General features: G+C 47.2%; 1 protein-coding gene across 15 annotated transcripts in view; it reads left to right on the top strand.

Moving 5' to 3' along the window:
* The window catches only part of LOC124015058 (nuclear factor 1 X-type-like), a 170,025-nt gene that overhangs the window by 150,224 nt on the left and 5,471 nt on the right, over positions 1-14,330 (top strand). For 12 of the 15 annotated variants that reach the window (XM_046329967.1, XM_046329964.1, XM_046329963.1 and 9 more), the window contains 3 exons: positions 8,615-8,784; positions 9,297-9,453; positions 12,323-12,411. In XM_046329967.1, the coding sequence (XP_046185923.1) occupies positions 8,615-8,784; positions 9,297-9,453; positions 12,323-12,411 (416 nt within the window). Of the gene's footprint in view, positions 1-8,614; positions 8,792-9,296; positions 9,454-12,322; positions 12,412-14,330 lie in introns of all 15 variants that reach the window. The other 3 variants (XM_046329969.1, XM_046329968.1, XM_046329965.1) reach the window with 2 other exon arrangements.

Raw genomic sequence — 14,330 nt, 5'->3', positions numbered from 1 at the left:
TCTAACTCTCTCTAATCACCACACTGATAAACACACTAATAAATCACACGCATTTACATCTATAGTAAACCCCTGGAGAAAATGATGTGACGTCCACTCTCTAACTCTCTGAAATTACCACACTGATAAACAACTAATAAATCAGATGAATTAAACAGATTTATTCTAATCACCACACTGATAAACACACTAATAAATCACACGCATTACATCTATAGTAAACCCCTGGAGAAAATGATTCAGTCTAACTCTCTGAAATTACCACACTGATAAACCAATCTAACATCAGATGAATTAACAGATTTATTCAACCCAGTAAGGATTCAGTCTAATGTGTTGGATTACATCAGTTACTCCCTTCAGTCTAATGTGTTGGATTACATCAGTTACTCCCTTCAGTCTAATGTGTTGGATTACATCAGTTACTCCCTTCAGTCTAATGTGTTGGATTACATCAATTACTCCCTTCAGTCTAATGTGTTGGATTACATCAGTTACTCCCTTCAGTCTAGTGTGTTGGATTACATCGGTTGCTCCCTTCAGTCTAATGTGTTGGATTACATCAGTTATTCTATTCAGTCTAATGTGTTGGATTACATCAATTACTCCCTTCAGTCTAATGTGTTGGATTACATCAATTACTCCCTTCAGTCTAATGTGTTGGATTACATCAATTACTCCCTTCAGTCTACATTTACATTTACATTTAAGTCATTTAGCAGACGCTCTTATCCAGTCTTACAAATTGGTGCATTTACCTTATGACATCCAGTGGAACAGTCACTTTACAATAGTGCATCTAAATCTTAAAGGGGGGTGAGAAGGATTACTTATCCTATCCTAGGTATTCCTTAAAGAGGTGGGGTTTCAGGTGTCTCCGGAAGGTGGTGATTGACTCCGCTGTCCTGGCGTCGTGAGGGAGTTTGTTTCACCATTGGGGGGCCAGAGCAGCGAACAGTTTTGACTGGGCTGAGCGGGAACTGTACTTCCTCAGTGGTAGGGAGGCGAGCAGGCCACGTCTCAGTCTCTCTGATCAGTCCTACCTTAGCCACGGTATCTGATCAGTCCTACCTTAGCCACGGTCTCTGATCAGTCCTACCTTAGCCACGGTCTCTGATCAGTCCTACCTTAGCCACGGTCTCTGATCAGTCCTACCTTAGCCACGGTCTCTGATCAGTCCTACCTTAGCCACGGTCTCTGATCAGTCCTACCTTAGCCACGGTCTCTGATCAGTCCTACCTTAGCCACGGTATCTGATCAGTCCTACCTTAGCCACGGTCTCTGATCAGTCCTACCTTAGCCACGGTCTCTGATCAGTCCTACCTTAGCCACGGTCTCTAATGTGTTGGATTACATCAATTACTCCCTTCAGTCTAATGTGTTGGATTACATCAGTTACTCCCTTCAGTCTAATGTGTTGGATTACATCAGTTACTCCCTTCAGTCTAATGTGTTGGATTACATCAGTTACTCCCTTCAGTCTAGTGTGTTGGATTACATCAGTTACTCCCTTCAGTCTAATGTGTTGGATTACATCAGTTACTCCCTTCAGTCTAATGTGTTGGATTACATCAATTACTCCCTTCAGTCTAGTGTGTTGGATTACATCAGTTACTCCCTTCAGTCTAGTGTGTTGGATTACATCAGTTACTCCCTTCAGTCTAGTGTGTTGGATTACATCAGTTACTCCCTTCAGTCTAGTGTGTTGGATTACATCAATTACTCCCTTCAGTCTCGTGTGTTGGTGTCATGCAGGTGAAAGAGGACCCAAAAGCGACTTAACAGAAACAGAGTTTATTCAAGTCCAAACAGGGAATAACAGAAATCCTCTAGTCTGTAGAGGGGAATAACAAGAGAAGCGGCCACAGACTGCAGGTCGCCGGGTAGGCGCAGGCCGTAGTTGACAGAGACACCTGCTCACACGCAGCATCTGATGAAGGCAAAAAACACGACAGGACAGGGCGATACACAATCACAGCAAAAACACGACAGGACAGGGCGATACGCAATCACAGCATGGTGAATACTAAACAAGGAACCGACGGGACAGGAACGGAACACAAAGGAATAAATAGGGACTCTAATCAGGGAAAGGATCGGGAACAGGTGTGGGAAGACTAAATGATGATTAGGGGAATAGGAACAGCTGGGAGCAGGAACGGAACGATAGAGAGAAGAGAGAGCGAGAGAGTGAGAGGGGAGGGGGGGAGAGAGAGGGATAGAAAGAGGGAAAGAACCCAATAAGACCAGCAGAGGGAAACGAACAGAATGGGGAGCACAGGGACAAGACATGATAATAAATGACAAAGATGACAGTACCCCCACTCACCGAGCGCCTCCTGGCGCACTCGAGGAGGAATCCTGGCGGCAACGGAGGAAATCATCGATGAGTGAACGGTCCAGCACGTCCCGAGACGGAACCCAACTCCTCTCCTCAGGACCGTAACCCTCCCAATCCACTAAGTATTGGTGACCCCGTCCCGAGAACGCATGTCCATGATCTTATGTACCTTGTAAATAGGTGCGCTCTCGACAAGGACGGGAGGGGGAGGGAAGACGAACGGGGGTGCGAAGAAAGGGCTTAACACAGGAGACATGGAAGACAGGATGGACGCGACGAAGATGTCGCGGAAGAAGCAGTCGCACCGCGACAGGATTGACGACCTGGGAGACACGGAACGGACCAATGAACCGCGGAGTCAACTTACGAGAAGCTGTCGTAAGAGGAAGGTTGCGAGTGGAAAGCCACACTCTCTGGCCGCAACAATACCTTGGACTCTTAATCCTGCGTTTATTGGCGGCTCTCACAGTCTTCCCCGCAGACAAAGGCAGACCGGTAGTGAAGCCTAAGGCGATGTGAGACCATGGTCGAGAAGGAATGGGGAGCGGTCTGAGACGACCGGCAGGAGGAGAGTTACCCGACTTAGTCTGCGCGCAGTCCGAACAAGCAGCCACGAAACGGCGCGTGTCACGCTCCTGAGTCGGCCACCAAAAGCGCTGGCGAATAGACGCAAGAGTGCCTCGAACACCGGGATGACCAGCTAACTTGGCAGAGTGAGCCCACTGAAGAACAGCCAGACAGTGGAAACAGGAACGAAAAGGAGGTTACTAGGACAAGCGCGGCGACGCAGTGTGCGTGAGTGCTTGCTTAACCTGTCTTTCAATTCCCCAGACTGTTAACCCGACAACACGCCCATAAGGAAGAATCCCTCGGGATCAGTAGAAGCCACAGAAGAACTAAACAGACGGGATAAGGCATCAGGCTTGGTGTTCTTGCTACCCGGACGGTAAGAAATCACAAACTCGAAACGAGCGAAAAACAACGCCCAACGAGCTTGACGGGCATTAAGTCGTTTGGCAGAACGGATGTACTCAAGGTTCTTATGGTCTGTCCAAACGACAAAAGGAACGGTCGCCCCCTCCAACCACTGTCGCCATTCGCCTAGGGCTAAGCGGATGGCGAGCAGTTCACGGTTACCCACATCATAGTTGCGCTCAGATGGCGACAGGCGATGAGAAAAATAAGCGCAAGGATGAACCTTATCGTCAGACTGGAAGCGCTGGGATAGAATGGCTCCCACGCCTACCTCTGAAGCGTCAACCTCGACAATGAATTGTCTAGTGACGTCAGGAGTAACGAGGATAGGAGCGGACGTAAAACGTTCTTTTAGAAGATCAAAAGCTCCCTGGGCGGAACCGGACCACTTAAAACACGTCTTGACAGAAGTAAGAGCTGTGAGAGGAGCAGCAACTTGACCGAAATTACGAATGAAACGCCGATAGAAATTAGCGAAACCTAAAAAGCGCTGCAACTCGACACGTGACCTTGGAACGGGCCAATCACTGACAGCTTGGACCTTAGCGGAATCCATCTGAATGCCTTCAGCGGAAATAACGGAACCGAGAAAAGTAACGGAGGAGACATGAAAAGAGCACTTCTCAGCCTTTACGTAGAGACAATTCTCTAAAAGGCGCTGTAGAACACGTCGAACGTGCTGAACATGAATCTCGAGTGACGGAGAAAAAATCAGGATATCGTCAAGATAGACAAAAACAAAGATGTTCAGCATGTCTCTCAGAACATCATTAACTAATGCCTGAAAAACAGCTGGCGCATTGGCGAGACCGAACGGCAGAACCCGGTACTCAAAATGCCCTAACGGAGTGTTAAACGCCGTTTTCCACTCGTCCCCCTCTCTGATGCGCACGAGATGGTAAGCGTTACGAAGGTCCAACTTAGTAAAGCACCTGGCTCCCTGCAGAATCTCGAAGGCTGATGACATAAGGGGAAGCGGATAACGATTCTTAACCGTTATGTCATTCAGCCCTCGATAATCCACGCAGGGCGCAGAGTACCGTCCTTCTTCTTAACAAAAAGAACCCCGCCCCGGCCGGAGAAGAAGAAGGCACTATGGTACCGGCGTCAAGAGACACAGACAAATAATCCTCGAGAGCCTTACGTTCGGGAGCCGACAGAGAGTATAGTCTACCTCGAGGAGGAGTGGTCCCCGGAAGGAGATCAATACTACAATCATACGACCGGTGAGGAGGAAGGGAGTTGGCTCGGGACCGACTGAAGACCGTGCGCAGATCATGATATTCCTCCGGCACTCCTGTCAAATCGCCAGGTTCCTCCTGAGAAGTAGGGACAGAAGAAACGGAAGGGATGGCAGACATTAAACACTTCACATGACAAGAAACGTTCCAGGATAGGATAGAATTACTAGACCAATTAATAGAAGGATTATGACATACTAGCCAGGGATGACCCAAAACAACAGGTGTAAACGGTGAACGGAAAATCAAAAAAGAAATAGTCTCACTGTGGTTACCAGATACTGTGAGAGTTAAAGGTAGTGTCTCAAATTTGATACTGGGAAGATGACTACCATCTAAGGCAAACATGGGCGTAGGCTTGTCTAACGGTCTGAAAGGAATGTTATGTTTCCGAACCCATGCTTCGTCCATGAAACAACCCTCAGCCCCAGAGTCAATCAAGGCACTGCATGTAGCACCCGAACCGGTCCAGCGTAGATGGACCGACATAGTAGTACAAGATCTAGATGAAGAGACCTGAGTAGTAGCGCTCACCAGTAGCCCTCCGCTTACTGATGGGCTCTGGCCTCTTACTGGACATGAATTAACAAAATGTCCAGCAACTCCGCAATAGAGGCACAGGCGGTTGGTGATCCTCCGTTCCCTCTCCTTAGTCGAGATGCGAATCCCTCCCAGCTGCATGGGCTCAGTCTCAAAGCCAGAGGAGGGAGATGGTTGCGATGCGGAGCAGGGAAACACCGTTGATGCGAGCTCTCTTCCACGAGCCCGGTGACGAAGATCTACCCGTCGTTCTATGCGGATGGCGAGAGCAATCAAAGAGTCCACATCTGAAGGAACCTCCCGGGAGAGAATCTCATCCTTAACCACTGCGTGGAGTCCCTCCAGAAAACGAGCGAGCAGCGCCGGCTCGTTCCACTCACTAGAGGCAGCAAGAGTGCGAAACTCAATAGAATAATCCGTTATGGACCGTTCACCTTGGCATAAGGAAGCCAGGGCCCTAGAAGCCTCCCTACCAAAAACTGAACGGTCAAAAACCCGAATCATCTCCTCTTTAAAGTTCTGGAACTTGTTAGAGCAATCAGCCCTTGCCTCCCAGATAGCTGTGCCCCATTCTCGAGCCCGGCCAGTAAGGAGTGAAATGACGTAAGCAACCCGAGCTCTCTCTCTAGAGTATGTGTTGGGTTGGAGAGAGAACACAATCTCACACTGCGTGAGAAAGGAGCGGCACTCAGTGGGCTGCCCGGAGTAGCAAGGTGGGTTATTAACCCTAGGTTCTGGAGGCTCGGCAGGCCAGGAAGTAACAGGTGGCACGAGACGTAGACTCTGGAACTGTCCAGAGAGGTCGGAAACCTGAGCGGCCAGGTTCTCCACGGCATGGCGAGCAGCAGACAATTCCTGCTCGTGTCTGCCGAGCATGGCTCCTTGGATCTTGACGGCAGTGTAACGAGCGTCTGAAGTCGCTGGGTCCATTCCTTGGTCGGTTCCTTCTGTCATGCAGGTGAAAGAGGACCCAAAAGCGACTTAACAGAAACAGAGTTTATTCAAGTCCAAACAGGGAATAACAGAAATCCTCTAGTCTGTAGAGGGGAATAACAAGAGAAGCGGCCACAGACTGCAGGTCGCTTCGGGTAGGCGCAGGCCGTAGTTGACAGAGACACCTGCTCACACGCAGCATCTGATGAAGGCAAAAACACGACAGGACAGGGCGATACACAATCACAGCAAAAACACGACAGGACAGGGCGATACGCAATCACAGCATGGTGAATACTAAACAAGGAACCGACGGGACAGGAACGGAACACAAAGGAATAAATAGGGACTCTAATCAGGGGAAAGGATCGGGAACAGGTGTGGGAAGACTAAATGATGATTAGGGGAATAGGAACAGCTGGGAGCAGGAACGGAACGATAGAGAGAAGAGAGAGCGAGAGAGTGAGAGGGGGAGGGGGAGAGAGAGGGATAGAAAGAGGGAAAGAACCCAATAAGACCAGCAGAGGGAAACGAACAGAATGGGGAGCACAGGGACAAGACATGATAATAAATGACAAACATGACAGTTGGATTACATCAATTACTCCCTTCAGTCTAGTGTGTTGGATTACATCAATTACTCCCTTCAGTCTAGTGTGTTGGATTACATCAATTACTCCCTTCAGTCTCGTGTGTTGGATTACATCAATTACTCCCTTCAGTCTCGTGTGTTGGATTACATCAATTACTCCCTTCAGTCTAGTGTGTTGGATTACATCAATTACTCCCTTCAGTCTAGTGTGTTGGATTACATCAATTACTCCCTTCAGTCTAGTGTGTTGGATTACATCAATTACTCCCTTCAGTCTAGTGTGTTGGATTACATCAGTTACTCCCTTCAGTCTAGTGTGTTGGATTACATCAGTTACTCCCTTCAGTCTAGTGTGTTGGATTACATCAATTATTCTATTCAGTCTAATGTGTTGGATTACATCAGTTATTCTATTCAGTCTAATGTGTTGGATTACATCAATTACTCCCTTCAGTCTAATGTGTTGGATTACATCAATTACTCCCTTCAGTCTAGTGTGTTGGATTACATCAGTTACTCCCTTCAGTCTAATGTGTTGGATTACATCAATTACTCCCTTCAGTCTAATGTGTTGGATTACATCAGTTACTCCCTTCAGTCTAGTGTGTTGGATTACATCAATTGCTCCCTTCAGTCTAATGTGTTGGATTACATCAGTTATTCTATTCAGTCTAATGTGTTGGATTACATCAATTACTCCCTTCAGTCTAATGTGTTGGATTACATCAATTACTCCCTTCAGTCTAATGTGTTGGATTGCATCATTATTCTATCCCTTCAGTCTACATTTACATTTACATTTAAGTCATTTAGCAGACGCTCTTATCTATTCACTTACAAATTGGTGCATTTACCTTATGACATCCAGTGGAACAGTCACTTTACAATAGTGCATCTAAATCTTAAAGGGGGGTGAGAAGGATTACTTATCCTATCCTAGGTATTGGATTAAAGAGGTGGGGTTTCAGGTGTCTCCGGAAGGTGGTGATTGACTCCGCTGTCAGTCTAAGGGAGTTTGTTTCACCATTGGGGGCCAGAGCAGCGAACAGTTTTGACTGGGATTGAGCGGGAACTTACTACTTCCTCAGTGGTAGGGAGGCAGCAGGCCACGTCTCAGTCTCTCTGATCAGTCCTACCTAGCCACGGTATTGATTCAGTCCTACCTTCAGCCACGGTCTCTGGATTCAGTCCTACTCCCTTCACGGTCTCTGATCAGTCCTACCTTAGCCACGGTCTCTGATCAGTCCTATTTTAGTCCACGGTCTCTGATCAGTCCTACCTTAGCCACGGTCTCTGATCAGTCCTACCTTATGACATCCTGGATCAGTCCTACCTTTAGTGCATCTAAATCTTAAACGGTATCTGATCAGTCCTACCTAGCCACGGTCCTGATCAGTCCTGTCTTAGCCACGGTCTCTGATCAGTCCTACCTTAGCCACGGTTTCTCTAATGTGTTGGATTACATCAATTACTCCCTTCAGTCTAATGTGTTGGATTACATCAGTTACTCCCTTCAGTCTAATGTGTTGGATTACATCAGTTACTCCCTTCAGTCTAATGTGTTGGATTACATCAGTTACTCCCTTCAGTCTAGTGTGTTGGATTACATCAGTTACTCCCTTCAGTCTAATGTGTTGGATTACATCAGTTACTCCCTTCAGTCTAATGTGTTGGATTACATCAATTACTCCCTTCAGTCTAGTGTGTTGGATTACATCAGTTACTCCCTTCAGTCTAGTGTGTTGGATTACATCAGTTACTCCCTTCAGTCTAGTGTGTTGGATTACATCAGTTACTCCCTTCAGTCTAGTGTGTTGGATTACATCAGTTATTCTATTCTGTCTAGTTTGTGTCACTGTTGTGTTTCTTGTCTTTTCTGAATGTGTTATATGAATTGTGTCTGGAGTGGGATTACATGGACCCAACTAACTCTCCTCCCTCTGTCCCTTCTCACGCTCTCACTCTTCCCCCTCTCCTCCCCCTCTCTCTCAGGGAGTCCCCGTGCCTCAGCGTCAGCTCTCCACTTCCCCTCCTCTTCCATCATCCAGCAGTCCAGTCCCTACTTCACTCACCCCACCATCCGCTACCACCACCACCAGGACCCGCTCAAGGAGTTTGTCCAATTCGTCTGCGCCGACGGCTCGGGGCAGTCCGGGGGACAGGTGAGAGGTCAGGGAGGGTTGGAGGGGACATGGGATACACACAGACTGTTAGGGTTTCACGTCACACAAACGGACTAAGACCCTTGCACTTCCACACGATCCGTTGTACTGGATTGACTCCCTATAGAAAAACGCTGGAATATTCAACCATGTTATCTTACTGCTCTGCTGGGATTCTACCACTAGACCAGGACACAAACCCTTCTTATGGTCCACAATCTCAGATCCCAGATGTATATTTTTCCCTCCCTTTTTAAGTTCTGTATGTCCCAGTCTAACTCCCACATTCTGTCTGTCTTCCTGCTCTAGTGTCCTCCAGTATTTATTTCCATTGTCGTCATGGTTTCTGTGTGTTTGTGTGAGACTGACTGGTGGCTAGCTGGTGCTTCCATCAGCCGTATGTGTGTGTGTCCCTGTCCTGGGTGGTGTGTGTGCTGAGTGCTCACCCTGTCCTGGGTGGTGTGTGTGCTGAGTGCTCACCCTGTCCTGTGTGGTGTCTGCTGTCTCTGCAGCCTAACGGAGGTGGTCACAGCCAGAGCAAAATGCCAGGCTCCTTCCTGCTGCCCCCGCCGCCCCCAGTGGCGCGCCCCGTGCCCCTCCCCATGCCCGATTCTAAACCAATCAACACACCCCCCGACGGCGGCGGACTCAGCTCGCCCGCATCTCCGTGTAAGTGACCCCCCCCCCCCGCTCTCGCCCTCACCTCCAACCACTTCGCCCCTCAGACCCCCTGAGATATCTAGAGATATCAAATCCTAAATCAAAATTAGTACATAGGTAGGTTAACTCTTGGTAGAGAAACCCCACTCCCCAACCAAGGGTAGTTGGTTAGAGTCACAAACCCAGTCACCACCTCCTCACTCCTGACCAGAGGAGGCTGGTGGAAGGAGTTAAAGGAATTAATTAATGGAACAGAGCCAAAACACTGTTGATTCCAGTGTTTTGGAGGATGGTTGGAGGATGTCCTCCAACCAGCCTCCTCCAACCAGCCTCCTCTGATCATGAGCACCCTGCAGTCCTCACTGTCACCTCCCTGGAGCAGTACTCTATCCACACCTGTAGAGCAGACTGCCACGCCTATGCCAGAGATCCCTATCAATCTCTCTCTCTCTCTCTATTCTAACCTAACTTTCCTATTACTTTCTCTCTCTCTCTATTCTAACCTAACTTTCCTATTACTTTCTCTCTCTCTCTCTCTCTCTCTCTCTCTCTCTCTCTCTCTCTCTCTCTCTCTCTCTCTCTCTCTCTCTCTCTCTCTCTCTCTCTCTCTCTCTCTCTCTCTCTCTCTGTGTTTCCTGCTAGCACCACAGGAGGCAGTGTAGCTAGGCTTTTTCCCTTCTTGTTGAAGTGTTTGTAGTGGAGGGGACCAGTGCCCTGTATTCTGTCCTATAGAGTAGGTCCTAGTGTCTGGCTAACTGCTATCCTTTAATCAACCCAGACTATGCATGGTCTGTCTATGACAACAGAAGACTAAATTGACCCCTCTCTCATTTCTTGTTTTTCTTTGATTAATTTGATATACTCATTTATTTCCTTTCTTTTTTCCTTTCATTCTTGTTTTTCTTTGTTAAGGGAACAAAATTAGGGCAGTTGGCGTGGACTCCATAAAACATCACGATGCCCCACTTTACACATGAAGCCCCACTTTACCCACAATTCCCTTGCTTCCTTCCACATTATATCTCACAACAATAAAAAAAAATTGAGAACAAAATAAAAACAACTTGAAAATCACATACATAAACAATAAATATCAATCATCATTAAACAAATACCGCTAGATCTAATTAAGGAAATGGGGGGAGAAAAGAGTGTCGCTCGTGGGGGTGTGCGTGATTTACCTCCGTTGGCTGGCTGGCTTGGTTCCTCTAGGCAGGCAGGGCGAGGTGCGTTGAGAGTCGGGCCGTGGGAGAGGCACACCGAGAGAGAGAGGGGGCACTGGACGGAGCTGCTTTGGTCACTTCCTGTTATTTTTCTTTGTCTCTTCGTCGTCCTGTCCTTCCTACTTTCCCTTCCCACTTTTATTGTTTATCGCCTATCTGTATCACTTTATTTATATAATATACTTTTATATAAATAAATCTACACCTCTTCTCTCCCTCCTCCACCTCCTTGTCTTTATTTATCTTATTCGTTTTGTTCCCAGTTTTCACCACACACACATACACACACACATGAATTCCCACAAACTCCTCCAACCTCCCCCTCACTCTGCCCTCACTCGGTCAGAATGGCAGTGTCATTCAGCTGCCTATCATTGGAGTCCAGTAAGCACAACAACTGCCCTAAATTTGGTCCCCTTCTCTGGTCTTGAGTACCTTCACCAAAGTAACAGGAGCTCCTTATCAACAGAATGGAGCATCGGCCAGCACACAAATTATGATTATTATTTCCTATTGGTTCCCCCCTATAGAGCTTATTCCCTATTGGTTCCCCCCTATAGAGCTTATTCCCTATTGGTTCCCCTCCATAGAGCTTATTCTCTATTGGTTTTCCCCTATAGAGCTTATTTCCTATTGGTTCCACCCATAGAGCTTATTTCCTATTGGTTCCCCCCATAGAGCTTATTTCTTATTAGTTCCCCCCTATAGAGCTTATTTCCTATTGGTTCCACCCATAGAGCTTATTCCCTATTGGTTCCCCTCCATAGAGCTTATTCTCTATTGGTTTTCCCCTATAGAGCTTATTTCCTATTGGTTCCACCCATAGAGCTTATTCCCTATTGGTTCCCCTCCATAGAGCTTATTCTCTATTGGTTTTCCCCTATAGAGCTTATTTCCTATTGGTTCCACCCATAGAGCTTATTTCCTATTGGTTCCCCCCTATAGAGCTTATTTCCTATTGGTTCCCCCTATAGATCCAGACACAGGGCCCTGAGCTGCAAGGTATATCTGGGACTAACAGGAGGAGGAGGCTCAGCCCAATTTACTTCACTTCCCCACAGTAACTAACCCTCATAAAGAGCTCCCATCTATCCCTGTCTGACCCTCATAAAGAGCTCCCATATACCCCTGTCTGACCCTCATAAAGAGCTCCCATCTCTCCCTGTCTGACCGTCATAAAGAGCTCCCATCTATCCCTGTCTGACCCTCATAAAGGGCTTTCTTTTTTCCCCAGTCTATCTATCTAGGAGACTTTGGGACTACAGTTTATATGCAATATTATCAATGATCAAGACTGATCAATTATCAATATAGTCTTATTAATTCTAGCTCATTCTAAACATAATTTCCCAGAATCCAGTAATAACACAGTAACATGCACATATTGTACAATTGTGTGTGTGTGTGTTTTGTGTGCGTGCGTGTGTGTGAGTGCGTGTGTGAGTGTGCGCAAATGCGTGTGGCTATGTCTGTCTGTGTGTGTGTGGGTTTGAATATGCGTGGGTTTGAATATGTGTGGGTTTGAATATGTGTGTGTGTGTGTGTGTGTGAATATGTGTGTGTGAATGTGTGTGTGTGCATGCATGTGTGTGTGACTATGTGTTTGACTCTGCATGTGTGTGTGTGACGGTGTGTGTATCTCTCTCTCTGTGTAGCATACTCCACGGCAGGCTCCACAGCTCCCAACAGGTTTGTCAGCATCGGAGCACGGGACAACTTTCTGAACATCCCCCAGCAGTCTCAGGTAGCTACCACGTCTCTCCGCTTCCACACACTCTCTCACATTTTCTGCCAAACAATTGTAAACACGACAAAACACAACAATCAGACATGTTTTAAATGACTAGTTTTCAGTATTGGTTTGCAGTCTTTGCAACAGTAAACTTGTGGTCTTACCCGGAGGACACACAGAAATCTGCACAACATCAACATTAACTTCAGGGGTGTACATGTATACTGTAGATGGCTGAGGTTTTGGCGTATCAGACTCCTTCCTCAAAGTACAGTCCACTTGTGGTGTCTCCCTGGCTGTCTGTGTTGTGCCACTGGGCTGCAGTGTGTTGGGTTGTCCTCCATTACCTACACTACTTTTCTCATTAGGGTCTAACCGCACCTGCCTGCAGACCACTCAGCTATCCCTCCCACAGACACACATGGAAACAATCTGCATTCCTCCTATTCTGTTCTCTCGCTCTCTGTGTCTTGTCTCTCACTCTCTGTCTTCTCTCTCTCTCTGTATCTTCTCTCTCTCTGTGTCTTTTCTCTCTGTGTCTTGTCTCTCACTCTCTGTCTTCTCTCACTCTCTCTCTGTCTTCTCTCTCTCTCTCTCTCTCTCTCTCTCTCTCTCTCTCTCTCTCTCTCTCTCTCTCTCTCTCTCTCTCTCACTCTCTCTCTCTCTGTGTCTTCTCTCTCTCTTTCTCTCTGACTTCTCTCTCTCTCTCTGGGTCTTCTCTCTGTGTCTTCTCTCTCTCTGTCTTTTCTCTCTATGTGTCTTTTCTCTCTCTCTGGGTCTTCTCGCTCTCTGTCTTCTCTCTCTCTCTGTCTTCTCTCTGGGTCTTATTCTTTCTCCCTTCCTTTCCTCTACCTCCCCTCTCTCGCTTATCTCTTTCAACCCTCCCTTCTTCCCCCACACACTCCCTCATCCACAGATGTAACCCTGGCACAGAGGGAGTCGCCATACACACACACACACCTTCAACTGACTTACTAGTGTAGTTTGAGAGCAGAGACATACACTGAGTATACAAAACATTAAGAACACCTGCTCTTTCCATGACACAGACTGACCAGGTGAATCCAGGTGAAAGCTATGATCCCTTATTGATGTCACCTGTTAAAACCACTTCGACCAGTGTAGATGAAGGGGAGGAGACAGGTTAAAGAAGGATTTTCAAGCCTTGAAACATTTGACACGTGGATTGTGTATGTGTGCCATTCAGAGGGTGAATGGGCAAGACAAGAGATTGAAGTGTCTTTAAACAGGGCAAGGTACTGGGTGCCTGGCACAACGGTTTGTGTCATGAACTGGGGGGGTGCAACTCTGTATTAGGGTAGGTGTTCCTAATGTTTTTTACACTCAGTGAATAACTGGTCTGAGGAGCTCTCTGGTGGCTAAACACAAGTCATGCAGGGAGAGAAAGAGAGGGGGTTAAGAGAAAGAGAGTTAGTTCAAGCTCTGTGCTCCACAGGCGAAGTCACGTCCTGACTGTCTGGTTGCCCGTGGCAACCAGACATGATGTCATAGGCAGTTTAACTTAGCCTTGAAGGGAGTTAAGGAGAAGTAGGAGTGGTCAGTCCTGCCAGGGATTACATTGGGGGAGAGAGAAGAGAGAGGAAGTTGGGAGAGAAAAGAGGAGGAGTTAGAAGCCCAAAAGGATCATGGGAAAGGGAAAAGGAGGAAGGAAAGAAAGGGGAAAAGGGAGGAGAGAAACTTTCTCTCCGGGGTCCTATAGGAATGTAACAGAATAGAGAGCAGAGTGTAGATATAGGGCCGTCAGTGATTAGCTGCCTTTCCCTGGGTCTACTCTGTGGAATGTTGTCTGGAGCCTGAGTAGAGCTGCCACTTAACCAGACCTGGGTTCAAATACTATTTGAAATATTTTCAATTGTGCCAGGCAAGCTCAATCCAGCCAAGAAACTATTTCCAATAGTATTGGAACCCAG

Source organism: Oncorhynchus gorbuscha, linkage group LG26 (genome assembly GCF_021184085.1).
Source record: "Oncorhynchus gorbuscha isolate QuinsamMale2020 ecotype Even-year linkage group LG26, OgorEven_v1.0, whole genome shotgun sequence".
NCBI classification, from domain to species: Eukaryota; Metazoa; Chordata; class Actinopteri; order Salmoniformes; family Salmonidae; genus Oncorhynchus; species Oncorhynchus gorbuscha.
Note: the sequence above shows the minus strand (reverse complement) of the source record. Positions and strands in the feature narration are given on the sequence as shown.